The 25,021-nt window shown below is 33.9% G+C and overlaps 1 protein-coding gene across 6 annotated transcripts in view; it reads left to right on the top strand.

Moving 5' to 3' along the window:
* Positions 1–25,021, top strand: part of CSMD3 (CUB and Sushi multiple domains 3) — a 703,323-nt gene that overhangs the window by 244,763 nt on the left and 433,539 nt on the right. For 4 of the 6 annotated variants that reach the window (XM_080578050.1, XM_080578049.1, XM_080578054.1 and 1 more), the window contains one exon: positions 14,866–15,162. The exons of the other annotated variants lie outside the window; for them this stretch is intronic. In XM_080578050.1, the coding sequence (XP_080434176.1) occupies positions 14,866–15,162 (297 nt within the window). The remainder of the gene's footprint in view (positions 1–14,865; positions 15,163–25,021) is intronic. 6 annotated transcript variants of the gene reach the window in all.

The following is a 25,021-nucleotide window of genomic DNA, read 5'->3' as shown; positions in this document are numbered from 1 at the left end:
CATAGAACTGGAAAGATCCATTTCTAAAGTTTCAATTAATTGTTTTCTACCTCAAATAAGAGCATAATTCTTTAAAAAAAAGTCAGAGCTAAGGTTAAAATTGAAAATATGGTAACCCATGCTAATGTTTAAATTGATGGACTGTATTTTCATTCTGGAATTAATGTTGTGGTCTAGTATAGGGTACTTCCTAATTTTTTGATGATTTAATAGTTGTGTCTTCCTTACTTATTCTTAAGAAAAACACAAGTATTTTAGTTGCATTCAATCATTTTAATGTGTTTAATATTCTACACATGCTCATTGTTTACAAAAGAGAGAGAGTAAGTTTTATGTACCACTGGCTGTAAGTAATTTCAACTCCTTTGTAGAAGAGGAAAAAATGTACTGAATTATTCCTGACTTCAATTTAGCTAAGATACTTCATTCTGATAAGGTCAAAACAGTAATACATAATCTGCATATCTGTTTCATGACCACCAACCAGTGTTACATACTGCACTGATGATCTGTTCATGTCAGGATAAAACAACTGAGGGAAAAAGGTGGAAAAAGCAACTGAGGGAAAAAGCACTGCTGTACAGTCAGAATATTTAATGGTATTGAAACTGTGTTGGAACACTCTGTTTCCCCTTTGAGAATGGTGATATTCAAATGTTCCCATAATATGCTTGGGCTTTTTCAGGAAGTGACTTAATTTTCTTGTGGATTTTATTTTTCTTCACATAATCAAAAGCGATAAGCCATTTCAATTAGTTTTCGAATACTTTTGACCATTGTGTAGTTTAGTGGGAACATAAACCTGAAGTGGTCTAATTTTGGAAAACGGATTTTAAGTGTTAGAATAAATACTGTCAGTTACATCAGACGTAGTAGGTAGAAGTATTTCTGCTGGATGATTCCCCCCTCCCCCACACTGCATTCCTTTTTTTTTTTTTTTTTTTCCTGCCTGGCATTCTCTACTTATTTAATTTTAGGAGGTCATTTTTCATTTTCAGAGTCTTTTCTGTACTGTTAGGGGACACCCAATCACAGAGTGAGATAATTTTGGTAATAGCCAGACGTAGAGAACTAGATAATGAAGTAACTGAATGTGGGATTTTTTGGTGTCTTGCCTCATATTTCAGTTTGCCGTGTACTTTCTAATCAGACTGCATACCCTATTGTACAGAACTACCCTTTCTCTCTGTCTATTTCATTTCTTCAGACTAATGACAGCTTGTTTGTTGCTTAGTTGCTTGAGAGCACTTGAACTTTTGTTGTACTTTTGTACCTTAAAAATAGATGCAGTAGTCTTTATAGTTTATTGTATGAACAGAATAGAACTCTGTTGAAACATAAAATATTTGAAATATAGTTGCTTTGTTCTTTTGAATGTTTCCCCCTGTATTATTTTTGAAGACTCTAATCACATCATATGCATGAGGACTGAGTATTAGCCAAAATTAGTATTAGTCTCCTGCCTAAACATAAGAAAGCTACCATTTTTCCAGTGGAGAAATTAGATTCAAAATTATGTTCTCCAGTATGAAAATGGAAATGACCCATGCAATATGGTGTGTCAGAAGTTATTTCTTACTGTTAAATAAGATACTACTTTTTTTTTTACTTATTCACAGTATAGGTAAGGGTGATGATGTTTGGCTTTACTCTTCAAAGCTAAGATTATTTCATTACAGAAGTAAAAACATGTTGTGCAAAGTATCCTCCAAACACCTTGGTAAATAAGATTTTGTATCCTCAAATCTATTCAATGATAAGTTTAGCTTCTACTCTAAATAAGGAATGTGAGAATATTCTGAACAACCTTTTCAGTTTCCAGCTATACTTCCTCCACCTTGGTTCCACTCAGTGAATCTTTTTATATTTTAATAATTATTTGTGTACTGTATTAGTAGCATTACCAGAAAGATGAACATTTTTTTCCCCCCATTCACAAACAACTGGAATTTAATAAACACGTATGCTGTCACAGATTGTGTACACAAGAAATGTGTCCCTTCACCTTGTTTTATCATTTCTAAAGTCTCTCATATTCCTCTAAATCCTTTGCACTCTTTTCCATTGCTATCTCACGTAGATGTGACTCATCATCTCCCTTTTCATCATTCTTAGTTTTAATCTCTTCTTAGCAGTTTGGCCAGAAAGTTGGCAAAGATACTGTTGCCATGCTTTGTGAGGGGCACCTTCATTGTCTCAAGTAACAGCAAACTATCATCACTATATCTAGGCAGAGGTTTATTTTAACAAGCAGCACATGAGACACTTGTACCACAGTTTGCTAAATCATCATGACATCGATCGTCTTTGTGTGACTGGGATCTCACAGTTACAGTAACATAATCTTCCTGTTGCACTTCTGAGGAATTCAAAGACCTTAGCTTGTGCTGATTCTTTGTAACTTTCCTAGCATAGCAAACACTGAAAAATAATCTTAACTTGCAAATAAAATGGTGGGCTCTGTTGATCATTACTATTTTCAGTAATATCAGCAAGCTCTTCTATTCTAAGATAGTCTAAGTGCACCACACAATTATAAGGTTAGACTGCCTGAAAATGCTAGCTAAATGTTCGAAAGGAATAGAGGACAAAACAGAAAATACACCACTGTATAAATCAACCTGTACTTTGACTCCTGTTGGTGCTCTGGTCTATGCATTCCAGAAAAAAATTCAGATTTGAGGAAAGTTCAGAGAAAGATAACAAAGGTCATCTACCACATGGATTAGACTTTGATTGAAAAGTGACTGACTAGTATGGGACCCTATAGCCTGGAAAATAAATAGAGCTGTGCAAGGAAGATACTCAGATTGGAAAGTGATGAATCATAATAATAGTATTTCTTGTATTGCCTGTTTATTTCCTCCTGTAAGAACTGTGTAGTGTTAGTTGAATTTAGTAATAGAGAGGATTAAAACAATATAATTAAAACTAAAACAAAAGGAGGTGGTTCTTAATACCCATAGTTAGGTTATGAAAATCCTTTCAATGGAATGGAATGGATTGTAAAATTTAACCTGGGTTTGAAGATAAGTTAGACAAATTAATGAAAGATAAATCTATTGAGGGTTATTGCACAGGTATTGAACTATACTTGGCCTAGTAACTCATTACAGATTGTTGGAGGCAAGGTGCTTGCTTTGTTTCTATATTTTTCTTGGATATACACTTTTGATCAAGCTTTGACATAAGATAATCTTAGATGAACGTTTGGTCTTAACCAATGCATTCCAAGAAAACAGATTCAAAGGAAGCAACAAAGACAAGCTGTACAATTTATTATTTTACATATCACAGGACAAAAAAAAAAAATGCTTTTGATAACCATCCGCTTTTCACTTTTTTTTTTTTTAAATAAAAATTCAGAAACAAAACCAAACATTTATGTTAAAGAAACAACATTTAAACCTATGATGTCTGGTTAAAAAGAGTATCAGTTAAAAGTTGCCATGGAAAATTGGATTCAGTAAATACTTAAAAAGGGACTAAAATCACAGAACAAACGCTTGCCTAACTTCTTACTCTTGTTTCTTTATTCAGTGAGGTAGAAATGTAAAATTTCTCCCAGTACCCTTACATTTTAATCACTTGATTATAAAATTAGGCTAAGTAATTTTTTGCCTTTGTTTCATCCAATGAATATTTAAATTCTCAGTATCAAGGGGAATAACTTACGAGAAATTGAAAGAGATTTATACTTTTCTGATAGTTTAGAAATTCAGCTGGAATGTGAGAAATGTATATCCCGATCTCCTCAAAAAGGAAGAAACTTAAACTGTACTTTCTATATCCGAGTAATACAAACAAACAAACAAAAAAAAACAACAAACAGGTACCTTGTAAAAAGAGTTATCTTCAATGCAGTCTAGTGCCTTAGACTTAGGCACTTGGGTCTGGCAGATACTGTTCTTCATACTGTCTTTTTAATAACAGGAATCATAGCAGAAATCGAAGTAAGCTATAGAATAGTAGAAATGGAAATATTGGAACAAACAAAAGGGAGATATCTAGTATGACCAGAACAGAATTAAAGAGTTAGGAAACTGTGTATATTATTTAAAACTGAATTATATTAGCTTAAAGCAGTATTGACTTTTCAAATGTGCCAGTATGGAAGAGAAGAGTAGTAATAGCTGATTTTTATGTAACATTTTCTATACGTATTTCTAAATAATTTCACTATGGAAATAGTTATTCTGTCTGTTCTGGATGACAAAACTGAAGCACATGCTAATGAAGTGACTTGCTGAGAGTTGCCTGGAAAGTTCCTAGAAGAGTAAGGCACCTGAGTCTTTTGAGCCTCAATCCAGGGCACCTGAAAACTAGGTAACGCTAACACTTTTCACAAAGCTGACAATTTCTTAGGTAGTAATGTTTTCTTTTTGCTTACAGTTCATCTTGATGCCCCCTGATCTGTACAAATACATTGCGAAGAAGATCTTGAAGGACATATGTTCAAATCAAATAAAGCTTACACAAAAGCAAATAGGAACAGGCACTTTCACCTGGCACTCCCCTTCCTTCTCTCACTTAATAGTAAACTTGGGATTAAAGTCAAAACCTTTTAATTCCTAATATATACATGTGTTAGTGTAACAAATAAGCATAGAGTGTATGTAGGTTTATAACTGGAGATACAAGAAGTAAGAATTTCTTTTCATTTGTATGCAGCCTGGTGCTGCATAGTTGTTTTTTTCAGAAAAGAGAGATAAAAACCACAGGTTTAAATCATATTTTGCTCTGGAAAGTTCAAAAACCTCTATGGCTTAAGTAAATCAACAGTCAAAACAAATTTGTAATTGCAGTCTTGAAGGAAATTTCAGTTTTAGGAAATTGACTTGTGGCTGGTTTTCTGAACCCGTCTGAACACACTGTTTTGACACTTACGGAAAACCAGTCAGTAGTATTTACGCTAATAATCATACATCTTCCCAATGACCTCAATGGAAATTTATGAATATTAACCAACCTGGAAGAAATTCACCATTTTACCTCTTGTGGAGGCTAACATAATGTCTTTTTTGAGGGTTTACTTGATATTCAAGTATCCCACAGGCACATAAGCTTTTTGTACAGAGGAAAAATACTCCTTTTTTTTGCACTCATTTTGTATTTGAATGAATGTTTATTGTTTTTTATTATTATTACTATTTTTTAATTTTCTGGTTGAACAAATTTAATATTTAATACTTGCTGGAAATTCTCATTTACTTCTCATACAGTAACTTTTTCTTACACATAAAAGAACTTACTGTGGGAACTCTGTGGAATCTTTCAGAAATTCTTGCCTCAGCCAACATGATCATAGTGCCATTTAATTTATGTGAAGTAAATAGCTAGCAATGATGGTAAAACTGTTAGCAGTTCTATTAACAGCCAAATTCTAGGTATATATAACCATAACCTAATGAAAGAAAGAGAAACATAATATGCTATAAGCATGTAGAACTTCAGAATAAAGAATGACCATTTCAATACAAGACCAAAATCATAGAACCATAGAATCAAGACCCATCCAAAAGGTTTCAGTTGTCTTTCATAATTACATTTCTGAGAAGGGTAAGGTTTTTAATTTTCAAACCCCACTTGGATGTGATCCTGTGTAATGTGCTCTAGGTGACCCTGCTTGAGCAGGGGGGTTGGACTAGATGATCTCTGGAGGTCCCAGAGATCAACTGGAGGTCCAGCCTCAACCGTTCTGTGATTATGTGATTCCGTGTAATTGAATTTTTGTCCCTCAAAACCACACAAAAAGGCTTTCTGATGGTCAGAAATGCACACATAATTCCAGGAAAGGCATGCTTAAAACAAATTAATTACCATCAGTGTAAGTTTACATAAATTACTTTTGAAATGACAACACTATGTGAGATAGATTGTGCAGAGGAAGATATGAAACTGCTGATATTAATCCAAGTAGTATTTAAGCAATAGTTATTGAAAATTGTTTTTTACTAAGGACTTTAAATTCTAAGAAATGGTATATACTGCAGAGAATTCCCTGTGAAGAAAACAGTGAAATCCTTTGCAGGGAAATGCAAACAAACAAACAGAAAACAGATAATCCATTCTTAAAATCTATTATATTTAGGATTTTATCATTCCCCAAGTGTATTAAGACTGGAATATTGCTCATTTAACAGTTATAAAAATAATTTAATGGAAATAAATAAAAATACAAACAGAAGTTTGCAACACTAGTTGAGACACTAGTTTCCACAGTTTAGTCTCCTGATTCTGCAGTCTGTCTTTTGTGCTTTTTTTCCAAGTAACCTAGCATAATATTAATCCTCATTTCTGTCTTGTTCCTTTTTATCATCTGCAACCTGAATACTACTTCCATTTACCACTACTTCTCTCTTTATCTTCATGGTCTGATGATACGTATGAGCCTTCTAAAGTAGTTAGCTCTTTTTTACAGATGTAAAGAAATTGCTGGAAGCAGGCTCCCATGGAACAGAAAGCCACAAAGTCATGTTTGGTTATTGACTCTAGAAAATTGGAAAAATCTGTGAAAAATATTGGATTTCCATATTTGGATGGAGGAATAGATTTTGTGATTGAGTCTAGGAATCTGTATGTCCTTGATTTGGACAAAGGAGATATTTTATATAATCTGAGGAAGCTGAACAGCTTGAAAGGGTATTTTATTATCTCAACATGTATAAGAAATATTGATAATTTCGTAGAAATCTTTTTGTTTGTTTTTGAGAATACTCCTTAGAATGATTCATACCCATTATTTGTTTGTTTACTCAGGATACATCTCTCAGATAGGGAGTTTTTTTTTTTTTCCAGTGTCAGCTTTGACTTTTTCTGGAAAATAAATTGTTGTGCTGACCTATAAAATTATATCCAAGAATTTGATTGTTGAAGTAGGTAGTTAGACTTGAGGGTAGGATATTTTTCTAAGAAAAAGAAAAAGTGGAAAGAATGTGTAGCGTGCATATTATTCTAAACTTCTAGTTCAGATATGTGTTTCTTTAAATACGTGATTCCATTTTAGAAAATACAGCTGTTTAAGACCCTTCTCTGTAACAGAAAAATGTTTTGTTTTAAAAACCAAACCAAAACGGTTATGTTGGTGCATACGTGTATAAAGAGGATGATGAACCATATTCATCTCATTGGTGCCAAGTAAAAGTATAAATGATAATGGGCACAAACTGAAATTCAGGAAATGTCATTTAAACAGAATAAACATTTTTACTGCAAAGGTGATTAAAAACTGGAACAAATTGCTCAGAAAAGCTGTAAAGTCTCTATCCCTGAATATATCCAAAACATGACACTATCATGAGCAACATGCTCTAGTTGACCCAGCTTTAGGAAGGTCAGTGGGCTAGACAATCTCCAGAGGTGCCTTCCAACCCCAAACCATTCTTCAAAAATCTGCTGTTACCAGATATTCTGAGTAACCACTCTCCTCAAAACTCCTTAAGTACTATCAGCTAAGAAATATAAGAAGTATTCAGAACCGTCTGACATCTCTGAAAATCAAATTGGGGTACTTTTAGACAGGGCACTCTACAGTAGAAAGAATACATTTGAAAACTGTAAGATGTTAGCATTTAGCTTTAGATATCTCCAAATTGTTGGCTAATGGATCACTGGGGACATCTCCCCAGGGAAGCTTTTCCTGAGGCAAAGTTCATGTTTTGTACTGGATGCCCATTTAATTGCTGAAAAGTTTGCTTATTGCCCACCTGATGCTGAGAGCACATAATGTTTTGTAGGAATAGCTTTCTCTCTTTAAGTGGATTTTGGATCAGTATGTGCACTGAAAGAACTTTCCTTTCTAGAGACTTGTTTTTGTCACACTTGACCTTTCTTGAAAAGTATTACTAAAAATATTCCTTGTTTATTCAGCGTATCCTGACCTTTTAATGAAACAACAACAAAAATCATAGAATCATGGAATCATTTAGGTTGAAAAGACCAGATGGTACAGTTTCATTTATAAGTAGTTAATCTTTATATTACTTTATAAGCAACATTTACTCTGTTTAGAGAAGAACCTCGTTTATTTATTCTGAGTGAGAAATAAGAGAGAATTACTTACCTCTTATTAAATGTAATGCTTTTAGTTGTATGTAGGCATTATATTTTTCACAGTGATTAAGAGACAGTTACTGTCAGGATGCAGCTGTTGGCTCCCTGAGGGCTGGTGAGCTGTGGACCACAGGGGATCTGCATGCAGACCAGCAGGGCAGGATGCATCCCACCACCCCGGCCAGGAGCAGGGCAGCCAGAGCACTGGGGACAGCCCCAGCCGTGAGCATCTGGCATCTCCCCGAGGATGGGTTTAGAAACAAACTGAGACTGGGACATGGGTTCATGGGTCTGGCTGGGTCTGTGCTCATGGCTGCGCAAGGTAGTGCTGCAGAGAGCTGGAGACTGGCCCTGCTGTGGTGTCACCAGGGCAGGGGCTGACAGCCCCAGGGGCTGGAAAGGGGTCCTGGGCCATGGGCAGGGATGGGGGAGACCTATGGGATGTAGGGCAGAGCTGTTTATGCCCATCAGGGCCCTCAGAGTCCTGATAATCATTTATTATATACCTCAGTGGTATAAGATATGACTACATTGCATAGAAATGTAATTCCATTACATAGAAATGCCATTACATTGAAGAGTAATTTACTACTGATATGTAAAAATTCATATCTAAAGTTAGTTGGATTGTAATGCACTCATACTATATAATGTTACACACAGTGGCCAAAGGGAACACAATTTATATGGAGTTAAAAATCTATTGTTACTTCAACTGATGTTTTTACGGTCTGATAGTCTAAATTTGCCCATTTACTTGGTCTTTTTCAAGCATATACTATAGTTTTTTGTGAACTACTTTATGAATAATCTACCAATTTTCATTTATTCTTCCTCTGCTGAAGTTAATAACTTGCAAATTTAGAGGACAGATGTTAACAGGCCATACTTTACCTGGAATCCAAGTGGAGTACTGCAAGTAACAAGTGGAGTACTGCAAGGGTATGTCCTGGTACAAGTTCTGTTCAATGTGTTTACCAATGATCTAAAATCAGTGACAGTGCAATCTCATCAGATTTGCACATGATGCCAAAATGTCAGTCAACAGTCAATATAGTCACAGACAGAGTTGCCATCCAGAGAGATATAGACAAGCTAGAGGAATGGGCCAACAGGAACTTTATGAAACTTAACAAAGACAAATGCAAAGTGTTGCACCCAGGAAGACAGAAACCCTGGCATAGGAATGGCAGGTAACAAGCACCTCTGCTGAAATGGCACTGTGGGCCCTGGCAGACAGCAATCAGAGTGTAAGCCTGCAGTGTGCCCTGGCAGCAATATCCTGGACTATATTAACAGGAATATGTGATCAAAGGAAAGAATTATTGTCCTTTACTCAATACTCATGTGATCACAGCTGGAATAATGCATCCAGTTTTGGACCCCAACACAGGAAAGACAAGTTCTTTGCTAGAGCAAGTTCAGTGGAGTGCCACTGAGGCAGCTGGAGGCTGGAGCACTTGCTCTGTGAAGAGAGGCTGATGGAGCTAGATTTGTTCATCCTGGAGAAGCCAGGAAAGCTAACAGCTTCCTGGTGTCTGCAGGAGGATTATTGAAAAGTCAAAGCCAAGCTTTTCACGGTGGAGTAGGGTTTGAGAATGAGAGAAAAATGGAAGAGTTGGAAACAAGATCTTCAGGCCATATATAAAGCTAAACTTGCTGTGAATCCTGCTTTTGAACAAGTTGACTCAGGGCAATTGGGCAGTCTCCATCCTGTGAGGTTTTCTCAAGATTTGACCATATAAGATCCTGAATGACTTGGTCTGACCTCAGGGCTGACACTGCTTTATGCAGAAGCATGGCCAAGAGGCTTCCTGCAGTACATTTTGCCCTGAGTTATTCTATGCTCCTATGGATAACATTTGTTTTAATCCATGCATGATACAGAACAAATTCACTTTATAGAATATTAACCTTTTTGGATTTTTTATGACTCCTAATCAGCATGGTGTTATTAACTAGTGGACAAATAAGTAGTATTAAAACACTAGTTTAGTGCTAGTATTTGTTTATCAGTTTTCTCTGAAGAAAGAGCAAATTCTTTAAAATTCTTTAAAAAAATCTTTAACACATTTTTTTGAATGCTTCTTGATGAATCATACTATTTGGTTGCATTTCAAATGTTTAGTGGTGGGCTTTCAAGTTATATTGTACAGGCTGAAAACATGCCTTTAGTCTATGGAATAATAACAGTTGGCTTGTAATAATAGAAGTTATGGTAATATAATCTGTATTAAAGCTTTATTTTAAACTGGCATTGTGATGAGAATAGTTTAAGTCCAGTTGGTGGTTGGTATCTGAAAGCATGGTAATATTGTAATTTCACACTGTCAATTTAATTTAGAGAATTAATTCATTTTCCTTAAAATCCTATCTTTTTGAATCCTGCTAAAGCATGTTTCTTAATCATATTTTGTAAGAAAGAATGATAATTAAATATTGGCAGATAATTATGTTAATTTTATTTTAAAAAGTGAGTCTTAAATTATGTGCTAATGTATATTGACTAATCGCTGGTAGTTCTTGCTTATGCTAACCCCTCTAGGAGAAAAAAACAGTTCTGGTTTAATAGGAGATAACAGCTACAGGTGAAATCTACAGCTTAATCTGGGATTGAACACAATATTGTGAGTGGTGCAGCTGATACAACAGAAAGAAGAGAGGCTATGCAAAGGGATCTGGACAAGCTTGAAAAGTGGACCCATGTGAACCTAAAAGTTCAACAAGTCCAAGTTCAAAGTGCTGCACCTGGGTTGGGGCAGTCCCAGACATGAGCACAGACTGGGAGAAGAACTCATTGAGAGCAGCCGTGCAGAGAAGGACCTGGGGGTTCTGGTGGACAAAGAGCTCAACAAGAGCCAGCAGCCTAGAAGGCTTGCAGCCTAGAAGGCCAACTGCATCCTGGGCTGCATCACCGGAGGGTTGGCCAGCCTGTCAAGGGAGGGATTGTCCCCCTCTGCTCTGCTCTGTGCTTGTGAGACCCTGCTTTGAGTGCTGTATTCAGGTCTGGGGCCCCCAGCATGAGAAGGATATTGGCCTGTTACAGTGAGTCCAAGAGAAGACCACAAAGTTGATCAGAGGGCTGGAGCACCTCTTCTATGAAGAGAGGCTGAGGGAGCTGGGGATGTTAAGTCTGGAGAAAAAAAAGTTCTGGAGAGACATCCTTGCAGCTTTTCATTACTTAAAAGAGGCTTATAAAAAGATGGAGAGTAACTTTTTACTTAGACAGAGAGTGATAAGATAAGGAAAGATAGCTTTAAACTAAAGGAGGGTAGGTTTAGCTTAGATGTTAGTAGGAAATCCTTCACTCAGAGGGAGGTGAGGCACAGGAACATATTTCCCAGAGAAGCTGTGAATGCCTCATCCCTGGAGGTGTTCAGGACCAGGTTGGATGAGGCCCTGGGCAACCTGAATCTAGTGGGTGGCATTCATGCCCATGGCAGGGGGTTGGAATTAGATGATCTTTAAGGTCACTTTCAACTCAAGCCGTTCTATGATTCTATGATTGTAATAAGCCTAGAACTCAAGCTTCTATAATGAGCATAAAACTCAGGTCATCTTGTTTGAGATTAACTTATTTTGGTTAAGAAAATAAATTGTTTCTAAAATATAGAAATTTGAATTAAGATCTACCTCAAGAATTGCATTTGTCTGATCCTTCTTTCCAACACATGAACTTTCCTTGTGGTAAATATCACTACCTTTTTTCAGGCCTACAGTTTCTAAACATGGCTAAATTCTAATTCATTACTGACACATTCTTTACAACTTAAAATGAGTAAATTTTAAATATATGTACTAATTAAAAAGGAATGATACATTCCTCTAGCATTCCCACATTTTAAGGTGAGCTTTCCCAAGTTGTAGTATTGTAAAAGGGAAGAAAAAAATATTTTCAATAGAAGCATTTTCATTGTATTAGCTATTATTTTCTGCCTTACATTTTTTTTTTTTTTGCTGGTGAATGCTTCTGCAGAGTGGGCAAAGATATTCATACTCTCCCTAGATTATTTTATTCCCTCAGTGATTTCTTGCATAAAGTCAGACCATGAGATTAATTTAAATCAGAATTTCCACCGGGATTTTATCTGTGGTAAATTTCCTTTGCTATCATATGTTTACAAGAGGAACCCTGTGTATAGTTATAGCATATTGCATATGCAAATTGTGTGCATCTAGCACAGATTCATAATCTATTTCTGGAGCTTTGTCTGAGGGAAATGTCAAAGGCACTTGCCTCTCTTCTTTACTAGAAATGATTCTGGAATCAAGAGCAACCTCCACCCCTATATAAATAGAAAGTCTTATGGGTCTTCCATATGTTTCCATTATCCAAAGTTTTAGCACTTACAACACTTTTGAGTAGTGGTTCATTCAGACTAGTTTTCTGAACTAAGTTGCCCTGTGCTTTATCAGCTTGATCTCCTTCCACTTGCCTAACAAGAATAACAAGTTAGGCGTCTGCTTGAAAGTTGCTTCTGTAGCACAGTGGTACAGTACTTTTCAATGTATGCAGTTTGAAGCTTTAAGTAAAGAGTATTTTTCTTGCTTTTTTTTTATTATTATTATTTTTATTTTTAAATGGACTTTCTCTTAATTTGTTATCATTTTCCACTAAAGTGCTGTGCGTCTTTAAAACACTAGGACATAACATTCCATTTGACTGAGATTCTGAATATAATTTTGTTTTGAGCTTGATATTGAGAGCTGACTACTGATTATTTTTGTACATTTTCTTGCATGATAAAGATACATCCACATATATTTTACTTTAAAAGTAGTGGTAATGTGACATGCAGTAAGTTTTCTTTCTTTGTTTTAAGCAGCATTATCCTGTTCCAAAATATCTCTTGGTCATGCACTTGTATTTTCTATGTTTTAGTCTTGATAGCAATCTATAAAAATTCATTGTAACCTGAATCATAACTAGTCTAGTGTTGTAATGTTATTCATTGTTGTGAATTTTTTTCTTCTTTTATTCCAAAATAAAAAAAAAATAAAACATGCCTAGGTCCATTTTAGTTACAGTGCTGCCATCATAGGACAGTAAGGAGTTTGTTTGTTTAGTTGTTTTGTTGTTATTAGTTTGTTTTGTTATTATTGTTTGTTTTTTTACCCTCTACTAGAAGACTCATGATTCTGTTTCCCACACATAAACCTGGAGTTTTATCTGGTGCTTTTAAGGTTGTTTAGTTGTGCAGGGAGAACTCCCACCATATGATTTAGAACTGCTGTACTGAGAAACAGGTATTAAGATATTATGTGTAAGATAGTAAAAACAATTTATTCCATGCATACAGAAGCTCTGTTTGTTATCTTATAATACTTAGATACTCTGTTATATTTGAATAACAAAATAAAACATTTCCCACCTAAAATTTCTGCATAAACAAAACCAAAAACAACACAGACTTTATTATCAAGACTGAGTATTTTTAACGCTTAAGATTTGTTTCATTTGTTTATACAGTATATTTGATAATTTTGTAAACAGTTTTGATATAGCACGCACATGAAAGGTGCTATATACTGCCCAGTTCCACTGTAAATTCTATTTCCATTTTCTAGTGTTTCTTCTAACAGTGCAAATACTGTTTTGATTTAATCCTGTCATCGTGCGCTACACTTTGAAGTCTCAAAATGTGTGTGAGAGGACAGCTCAGGAGTAAATATAGAAGCATGGAATGTTTGAATGAGTTTTGAAGAGTTCCTTATTCAGTATTATGTATTAAATATACTAATAGAGCATAGTATAGTTCATGCTACATCAACTTTGTTAATGTTTTTTTATTAGTAGTAGTATGAATTTTATTATGCATTGCCCAGTTATTTGTCTGTTCCAGTCAAGATGGAGTTGCTACTGCGTTAGATGTTCTAAATATTCAAAGGTGGGAGAGTTGACCTCCAAACATTTGCAAACAACTCTGGGGGATAGAGAAAGATGAAAAAGTTAATAAAATATTTTTTAAAAATGAATCCCCATTGGTTTACTTATTTTTAGCTACTACACAACTTAGAAGTGTTAAACAAATGTTTTCCTAAGCAGTGCATAGACAAATTTTTAATGAATCAAACTTTTTTTTTTTTTCTTAGTTAAATAATCTGGTGGTTTGTTGTTGTTGTTGCTTTTTTTTTTTTTTTCCAGAAATCTGAGAGTAAAAAGAAAATTACAGATGCAGCCTTTGTCCAATATCAAATATAGATAATTATGCTTAGATGTTGTTTTGTTTAAATGTGTACCTTTTACTTTCCATCTGCCCTTGGCCTTGTAACAACTGTAAATGCTTTAATGAGCTTTTAGAACCCAGTCAAGATCTGATGAAAGAATTGGGTATGTGAACATATTTGACAGCCTTATTAGCAGTTGAACTACCAAAGCTTCACCTACTACCTAGGTTACCACATAATGCTATTGTATCACTTCTCAATAAGGTGGTTATCACTTTTCTACTCATCGGGTACCCTTTATTTTACAGCTTTATTTTCTGCTCCAGCCACGGTATTTTTTTGGCTGAATTTCTAGGTGTAGAAATTATGTGCTCTCATTCTGACTGGTACAAAAGTTAATACTACAAACGTTTGCAGCACATTTAAAACTAAATGTATAAAATCACTATAATTACAAAAATGTTCACTACCATTAAAAAATGTTCTGATTACTTCCAAAACTTAAATAAACCATATTGACCTTCTTCTTTTCATGTCAGTTGTCTTTACTGTGTTAAACAGAGGGAAATTTAATCTCTTAGGTTTAACAGGAAAACACAATTCAAAAGAAAAAGTTAGCATCCAGTGCTACTGTGTGTCCCACAGGTTCTTCCACTTTGATCAAAACTGCCTCCACTGGTGAGTTAGAGGAGCCTATTGCGGTCACTACTGGTGCTATTACTGTTGCTAGCACATCTGCAGATGTTACTGTATCCACCATTAGACAACCTTCTGAAGAGCAACAAGTGCAAGCCATGAATATAAGAAAATCAATTCTGGAATCGGCCTCTTCCAAGGAAGAACTCTCCCTTCATCAAGCAGACATACAAAGCACAAGAAGACGACCAAGAAAAGCTGAGCAGATAGAAAGAACTAAAGAACTTGCAGTTGTTACTCATAGAGGTATTGGATATTATTTTACTTGTGACCATGTAGTTATGGAAAAAATATTCTGTATAAATCAAAAATGAAAGGTCAGGTATATATTCCAGAAGTGTGATTAAACCGTATGGGAAAGGAATTAAATTTACTAAAAAGTGAGTTCTAATGGGGCAGACAGATGAAAAAATTTAATTAATATTGTCATTGTAATTTAAATTAATTTGAATTATAGGAAAAAAAGAAGGAGGGGGGAAGAGCAAGGAATTTTCACTTTATAATTTATATCATGTTTTGTTGTCAAGGCTAGTGTGAGATAAAAGTTGAGATAAAAACATTATTCTGTGCTACATATATGTTTAGAAATCAGCAATTAAACAACAAAACTGTACTTTATAAATAGTTGTTTTGTTCTAAACTAACCAGTGGTGCAGATGTATCCATCTCCCTTCTGATAAAATCTTCAGCAAAGGTTTGGCTTTTCTAAAAGTGTGTATATTTTTATTCTATCGAGCATGAAATAAGTGAATGAAGCACAGTGAATGAAAAGTTTAGAACACTAAGGAATTCAGTGGAGAGTATTAAGTTATTATTAAAGCTAAAGTTTTGATATATTCCTATATTCAGATGATTTAATCCACATACAAAAGTACTAATAATGAACACTTGGAGCCTTAACAAAGCAAGATTTATTTCGCTAAAAGGTAAAAGGCAATATGCAAATTACGTCTGAGTAACAGCAGTTCTTGAATGTCTTAATTTAACCAGCAGAGACATTCAGAAACAAATTGGATTGTCATATGTTGTTGTTTTTTTTTTCCATATACAGATATTGCAGGTTAATGTTATTGAATAATATTTATTACATATTATTATTTATTATTTTGTTGTAGTCCATTGTTGCATGTAAAGCTATTGTACCTGAAGAACTTACAAACACAAAAATATTGAAAAGCAAGAGCTTTTATAGCACAAGCAATTTGTAGATGTCTCTTTATATGGTTGATATTTTGTAAAGACAACTTTAGACTGGAATCTGTTATCCTACTGGATCAGATTGTCACCTTGCATAAATGACTGTAGCTTCATTTACTAAGACCTATTGACAGAGCTGCAGTTCCACAGAATTTTAAAACATTATGTAAATTAAGTAGGTTATAAAAAACAAGAACTGTATTTGATTTGGTTTGCATGTGAAACAAATCATTAAATAGCTTTGTCTTTTAATTGTTTTAATTTCTATCAATACTTTTTTTTTTTTTTGTGGTTATCAGTTGGTATAAATTAAGAGTTTGGTTTCTACATGTTGAATGGCTAGGCATTCTGTTTAGAATATCTTTGGTCAGGTTTAAAAAGTAGGCTTGTTTTCAGTTATGAAGGAGTATCTGAAGGTCTGTAATAATCTCTTCTAATTTACGGATATGAGAGAATAGTAATTTGGCAGTTAAGTTTGGCAGTAACTGTGATATACATACAGTTTCTTCTATCACGTGTTTGTAGTCATTGCACTACAATGTCCTCTCCACTGTTGTTTCACTGTCCTTTTCTCCTCTGACCTGTCCTTTAATCCAGCACATATATAAGGCTCTTCTGAATTACATTGCCATATTAAAGTGCAAAACTTTACACTGTGGGTGGTCGCAGGGGGGGACGGACAACAAGATTTTGCTAAACTAATGTAACGTTTTTTTTTTTGTTTGTTTTTGTTTTCGTTTTTCCATATATTAAACTGCAGCACATGCACAGATGAGATCAATACTGTATACACTCTCCTAGAGAACAAAGTCCATACCTAGCTATGTCTGCAGTTTATTCCCTCATGGCGTGTTTATAGTCTTGATTTTGTTAGCATTTGCTAGACATTTTCTAAACATAATTTTATTGTATTATACCCACATCACAGTATACATCTGATAGTAGAGTGGATATTCATATACTGAGAAAAAAATGGTTTCACTTGGTAATCATCAATTTTTGATAGTACGCTTACAGTAGCCATGAAAACGTATCAGATTGACTAAATAAGTAACCTGTTATGGTTCACTATACAAAATTTCTCATTACACAGACATGTTTTGAAGGAATGGTTGTAATGTGTGACTACAGTTTATTCACAGGAAGTAATTTCCATGATGGGGAGATATTCCACAGGTGTTTCTATAGAGTTTCATGTGAGTTTCTACTGAAACATTTTAGCTTCTCTTTGACAATGAAAACATTATGAAAATCTCCAACCAATTTTCTTGCCCTGCATATATAAATTTCCTATGGAACTATTTGTTAGACCTGCTTAGGAAGTTTATGTAAATTCCCTTTCTAATTCTTTCTCTACTTAACAGATATTAAAATTTAGTTTTTTTTTTTTTTTCTGGAAATCTATTTTTTCCTGTGTTTTTGAACATAACTCAAAAATTTTGCTTCCAAACCTACGCAAGGTAATTTATGCTTAAAAAGATAAACATTTAATATGCTAAATACAATTTACTAAAACTTACCATTTTAAACATGCACATATATGATTTATTAAAAATTTACTGTACGTGCAGTTTTTCCCATAGACTGTTTTGAGAATGTTGCTAGTTAGATCAAAACAGTGCTATGATTTATTATACATTGTCATTGATGCAAAATATTAACTATAGAATGAATCCTAATGCTGGATTCTGTAGTATTGTTCTGTGAATAAGTTCTTCCAGAAACGGTAAACAACATTATTTTTATTATTAAACTGACTTTTTTTTGTGTTGTTTTTATGAAAGGGAGATCTAGAGGTCTCTATCTGTCTAAAGTTAATCTACTAGATGAAAATTATTCTACCACCCTTGCTGCCTGAACTTCAAAAATAATTGTAGTTTGTGTCAAAGGATGGTTGAAGAATTTCTTCTCTGTGATTGTAAGCTGGAAATGACAGAAGAAAAGAGATTTTTTTTTATGACTATTTAAAAGACAAAAAAGGAAACCCAGTAGCTTTCTCTGAAATATTTCCATAAGTAATAGGGCAGTGCAAATATAAATGATAAGGTGGCAGTGAGATCTCATGAGGAATATTAGACATGATTACAGTTCCTTCATCGAAAAAGAATTCAGACTGAATCAGATAAATAAAAGTACTAGACTGGTATTATATTGTTCTGAGCATCCCACCTTACAAAATAAAATGTAAGTTGGAATGAAGGGATAAGTGTTTCAGGAAGGGAATGCCAATATGTAGGGAACATAAAGACAAATAAGTATATAAGATATAAATAGATGCATTAGGGAGAAGTGTGAGAACAATTCTTATTGGAGTGATGAACCCTTCTGGAAGGAGGAGGGACTAGATGAAGGGTGAAAATCTTGATTTCAAGACACAGGTTGATTAGCCAATGAAGAATATATTTAGATGCTACAGCTACAAGAGAAACATAGCATCTTTTGGATCTTAAGTTCTCATGGAACCAAGAATTCAAGCTCAGGAAAGTGTATTGCTTCCTCTATTTCAAAATGGGGTGGGAGGAAGCTCATAGGGTTATTACATCACAGTTTCTTGTACGATCTGTCTTATTTAGGTGTGAAGTCAGGAAGGAAATTAAATGTGATTTTTACCCTGTTTATTTTCTGTTGAAGTATTTTAGTACTGTAAGCTTGGTCATAACTACATTAATAGAGGATAATCTGATATATTGTTCTTTTATATAATCTGTGTCTCATTAAACTAAGAATTCAGTTCAGTAATGTAGTCGGTGCTACTGAATTGTTTTAGAATTCATATTAGGTTGATCTTCTCTTTCTTAGCACTGTAGAATTTTTTTTCCAGTGTATGCAAACATAATGAACAATATTTTAGAACTTTTCTTAGTGAGTGCTTTCATAGCATGTTTGGACTGTCTAAAGATACACACTCATTTTAAATACAGAAGTACACATTCATCTTCATTAAATACCTCTGAGAATAACTGAAATTTTAACCATATTATGAATGAAAACTGAGCATGAATAGTTGCTCAGTTTTGGGATTAACATTTTTTGTTTTGATTATTTAGTTAGCTTTTTGTTTTCAAAGTCTATTTTACTCATTTTACTGATGTCTCCTTTCTGTTTTATTTCCCTACCTTTTCAGCTTTTTTTTTTTTTTTTAACCAAGGCTTTCTCATTTCTATCCTTTCCCCTTTCTTCTTTTAGAACTCTTAACTATCACACCTTGCCTTAAGCTTTTTGATATCTGACTTTGTAGTATCATAGTAATAACCAGGAAGAAATGATTCAGCGAGGGGAAAACAAAAAAAAAATAAAAAAACACACCTTTGCTGCTGGATGTTCCCCATTAATCCTGGATTTCTTTTTGTGCTGTGTTGCAGGAGAGTGTCTGAAGGTAGGAGACAAGATTAGTTTAAAACTTGTTCTAAAGTAAAAGAGAATCATAAAAGTGAGAACACAAAATGTAAGAGAAAATGAAAGAGGAATTAAATTGGGTGCTAATGAAACTCTCTTCAATCAGTTTGTTTTCCAAAGAGGGAGTTATTTGATTGTCTTGATTGTTTTGAAAGATTCAGTAAAATGATAGAGCACTGCTCTGTGATTATTTGATGTAAGCTTTTTAAAGATTTGATAGAAAATATATTCCTACGTCCTACATTTTATGAGATTTTCTTCTTTAGAAGAAGAAAAAGAAAGGAAGGAGCAGGGAAGCAGAGATTTTATGAAGAGCTATTAAAGATTTTTAATAGAGTCAAGTAAGAAACCAGTGCATGTTTGCAGGTTTTTTTCTTTGGGGTGTGTGTGTGATGAGTGAAACCCACAACTATAATAATGTGAGTGTGAAGAAAATCAATATATTTTGCAGTAAGATTTTTGTATTCATGTATTTGTATAAGAATACTTGTACGTAAGATTTGTGTACTCTTTGTGTCTTAGAAGTGACAGTAGTCTATAAAGTCCCAAGAAATTCTCATTAGCGTAATGCAGATATAACTTCAGAGCTCAAGCATTTAATCACTGAACTATATTTGTTTAACTTTTCATAAAACATTTGGAAGCACCTCTTTAATGTGTGCATTGAGATGAATAGACATCTTCTGTTTGCTGGATGAAATCTACAATCCATGGTTTGTTAATTTAAAGATTTTTCTTAGATTAAAAACTGATAATGGTGATTTAAGCTTCTTTACATCTTCCAACTTCAAAAAAGTCTTTGGAAAGGAGATCAGTTTTCATCCGATAGTCAAGTCTAGTGTGATTAGGAGGAAGAAAAAGGAGAAAAACAATCTTCTGAATTATGCATGCATTTTTATAGCTGCCCCTATTTATTATCCATCTGAAATAGCTACAAAGGACTAAAATTGAAGATGTAACATTTTTTAACACACACTTATTCAAAGCAGCCACTAACAACCTTCACTTACAGAGCAGCCTGTGCTAGTGCAGTTCAATGACTGTCAAGAAAGGCTGTGAAGCACAAAATTGTGGTAGCCAGATGCACATCTATGAGGAGACATGCAAAATATACAAAAGACATGGTGCCCTGGTTTTCTTGTTCATTTTATTCACTGTAACTGATTTTGAATTTAGGATCAAATTACAAAAGTTTCAGATATGTGAAGTGTATAAAAACCTATGACCTTAAGCATTTTAAAGACCATGTGTGTAAACTAGTTATAACTCCTCATCATTCTTAGCTCAGTACTAATATATAGAATAACCTATATTATAACATATATCACACTCATTTTATTTTTATCAGTACTTGTTCTATCACAGTTTATATAGTTCAGATCATAATTACATTACATTATTGTACAAAGATGTTCTTTATATTAGTTGGAAGTTACCTGAAGAAGTAAAATATTTTCAAAATTTTTAGTGCAAGTACAGTGAGAGCGTTCCTATTTTGCAAAAATTTTCAATAACTCTATTGTTCCAGCAGCTCTTCAACAATTATACTTTTAAGTCAAGAGAAGAGATTTTTTTCCTTTCAGTGTAGTTTTTTCCTTTTTGTGTGTTTTTTTTTATGTGATAAGAACCCAATGAGATTTTTTCAAGTACATATTAAATTGTACACAGATTATATCATATACAGTACTATTCTCTGTAAATTGTCATAGGTTTTCATCTGTAGATTAAAAATGACCTGAGAACTTGTACTATTAAAATGAAAATGTATCACATTAAAGGAAAATCAAAATACATTATATTTTAATATAAATGTGAAATGCACACATTAGGTTAGAATCATATGTCTATGGCAGGCTTCATTAACGTATATAACTATGTTTGTTGAACCATCATTTTATGGGAAAAAAATCACATTCAATTTCATTTATATTTTCTTCTATTCTGGATAAAACATTTTGACTGTGGGAAGGGGTAATGCTAAAACAGATCTTCAGCCAGCAAAATTTATATACCTGGAAGAGACTGAAAATCTCATTTTATTCATTTAATATATCGTAATGAACAGTAACTTTGTTTAATCATCTCTCCTTTCTGCAAGGAGTCAAAAAGTAATCTACATTATTTTAGTCATTTTATTTATTGTGCACAAAGGTATTGTGTTTAAATTATTGCAGGATCTTGAAACAAATAAACTCAATTAAATAAAAGAAAATAGTGTGAAAAGTGGATGGTTCACTTTGCATTCTCTTTGCTCATCTTGAATCATGAATAGTTCTTCATATTAAAAAAAAATCATTATCTATTTATCTGATTCTGTATTTATGTCCTCTAATGCCAACCTTCAAGCTGCAAAAAGACTCTAGAAAATTGTGCTATGGCATCAGTGTGTTGCTGCATGGTTTATTATGCAATCCTTTGGTTCAGATTTTTTTAAGTAAAGATTTCTGGAGCCTGAAGTGCTATCACCTGAAATCTAAATAGGCTGCTATATCCACACACACATACACCTTTCACCTTTCCTTTTTTCTGCTTTTTGCAGTCCCTTGAAGTGGTGAAGTTGTAATCCCAATGATATCTTCATATTTAGGACTTGTGTAGACAGAGTTTGGAAATTCTGGATAACTAGATACATTACATGCCTAGTAAACATGCAGTGTATGAAAAAAACAAACAAACAAACAGAATACCCTCCCCCCCCCACCCCCCAATGACCTGTGCATGAATAGGAAGTTCAAGTTCAAGGCTGCTGTGGATCTGCTATGCATGTAGACCAACTTTTTTGGAACACATAATTCCAAGCATATGTCTAACTCAGTGTATCATGTATGATTTATTTGGTATATCTGCATATAAGCACTAAATCTGGGAAATCCAGAGTATACTGGACTCCTGCTTCCATCGTTAGAAATAGTAGATGCAGCAAGTAAAATCTGTCATAATCTAATATTTTCAGTTCTGGAGCAATCAGTGAATTACTGGTTCTGCACCAATCGGTTCTAAACTGTATTAAAACCAACCATTTTTATCTCTTTTTTGGAAAGCAGTTAGTTATTTGTTATTTCTTGAATAACATAAATGCAGAGAATATGCTTACTGTTAAAATTATGTAGTAGTCTTCATCTTGCTCCCTGTCATCATCTTTCAACTCAGGTGGCTGTGCATCCTGAGAATAATTAGTCTTAGTACAAAGACTGAGTGAAAAAAAGACATTAAGCACCCCATCTTTCATCACTACATTTCACCTCATATCCAATAAACGATGGAGATTCTCCTCGAACTTTCTTTTGCAGTTGATGTATTTATAAAAGCATTTTGTTATTGTTTTATAATACACTAGGCAAATTTAGTTCCAGCTGGCCTTTGGCCCATCTGATTTCCTCCCTTCACAGCTTCAGAACAGCTCTATATTTCTCCTGAGTTGCCATTCCCTTTCTTCATATATAGGCACAGCCAAATGAGCAATCAATTGCCTTTTTTTTTTCCATATTATTATATCTCATATCTCAGCAGATGTCATTTAAGGAGGGCATTAATTTAAGTGCAGTCATGAAATATGCCTTTGATAATATGATATTGTTCCCCTCAATTAGCTGGCATGCAGTGAATATGATGTGAGAGAGTTTCAGGAGAGAGGCTGTGTCAGTGTTTGAACTACTATGAGCAACTATTTTGAGAGGAAATTAGTATACATGGTCAGAAGAGTCCTCAGTTTCCAATAATTTATACTGTGTGTAGTCTCTTGTAGTAATACAACCTGAGTGCCAGTTATGTGCATAACTTTTGGTTTTGGTGAATTTTAGTCTTCAACATTTTAAATGTACTTTGTAGTTGGTAGGAAAGTAAGTGTGGACAAGACAAGCTAGGCAATTTCTCTACACAAATGCTATTGCATAGCTAAAACAAATACACAAATTTGTGAGTTGCCTGTATTTTAAACGGAATACTTTGCATGGCTACCCCGATGCTTCCATATTATAGAAGGAAATTTTCCATCTGGAAATATTTGTCTTGCACGTGTGTCACAGGATATATACTTTTTCATCAGAGACAGAATTCTATAAACTGAGAAACTGTTCTTAGTTTATAAGCTTGATTTCTAGTGTCTGAGAGATTATTATATTCAAGGTTGCTACAGAAATTATATTTCTGTCTTTATTGTATAATAGGCAGCCCTAAAATATATGTACATATATTCTTATTTGGCTGAGGTGCTATTTAATATAGGAACTGGCATAAAGAGTAAACGTGCTAAAATGCAGTAATTATCAAGATTAGTCCTCTCTTACAAGGGTTTGTATCTCCTTACATATCATAAATAGCAGATATTATATTAAATATTAATATAATTTAAAACATGTTTCCACATTTTGAAAATATAAAAAATATATATATTGTCACTCTGCCTTTTTTGTTCTGTTCAGAGTTAAATTGTTGTACTGAGAAACCTACAAACCTCCATCTTCTACTGTTATTTATATCAGAATGACATGAATCTAAAGTAAGTATAAATCATAATCAGTCTGACGGGGCTCATGGGTTATGTCATCCCTCTCAAAAGAGACTAGACTTTACCACAGGCTAAAAGCTAAGTAGATAAACCTCTGAAGAAAGTTGGTAGTAGAAAGTGTCACTGATAATTTGAAGGAGAGTTCAAACTCTGTGTTCTTTGTTTTCCTCTTTTTTCCTGCCTAGCAATTCTGAGATTGCTACTCACTTTCTACTTCCTGTAATCCACTGGAATATTATATGGAAGCTACATTTTGTTCAGAATAGCTTGTACCACTGTGTAACCATGGGTAAAAATCTTGGCTTGATTTTTGATCTCTGTAATAAGTAACAAGGAATTCCAAAAGCTGTTGACCTACTAAGACAAATATCTACATCAAAGAGAAAATTGAGACCAATCTAGTGGTCAACCTTTTGCCTATTTTTCTGCATATGTATTCATCAAAAGTATAATCAACAAATGTGTAAAATGGCAGTATTGAGGTATTGTTTCCTTTTTTTTAAAAAAAAATATGAATACAGAATTAAGACCTATGTCTTAGAATATTTTGAAAGACTGTGTACCTTCATAACACAGCGATTCTTTCAGATATACTTGAAAATATATCTGCCTTTGAAGTAAAAATTTGGATGCAGATATTAAGGGAAAAAAACATGGAGTCAGCTGGTAGCTGGGTCTCAAAACATTACTTGAATCCTTTCTTGTCTGTTTTGCTTTATGTTTAACTCAACACTTACATTTAAGTTGCCATTTTGACATCTGGAACTTAATTTATTGAAACTTAAATGGAAACCTAATGTATCAGTAGTTTTTTCCCTGTTTTCTACATCCTGATTCCCCTTAGCCATATCATTCAACCTGTATTAAGAAATAACAAATACTTTTCAATTCTTGATTCTCATACTGATTAACTAAAATAAATATAAAACAGCTTCCTCAGAAGCATGTTGTTTTTTGTTGTTTCTCTGTCAAGAGCAACATGTTCTGTTAAATCATGGAGAGTGT

Source organism: Anser brachyrhynchus (assembly GCF_964034855.1).
Source record: "Anser brachyrhynchus genome assembly, chromosome: 2".
NCBI classification, from domain to species: Eukaryota; Metazoa; Chordata; class Aves; order Anseriformes; family Anatidae; genus Anser; species Anser brachyrhynchus.
Note: the sequence above shows the minus strand (reverse complement) of the source record. Positions and strands in the feature narration are given on the sequence as shown.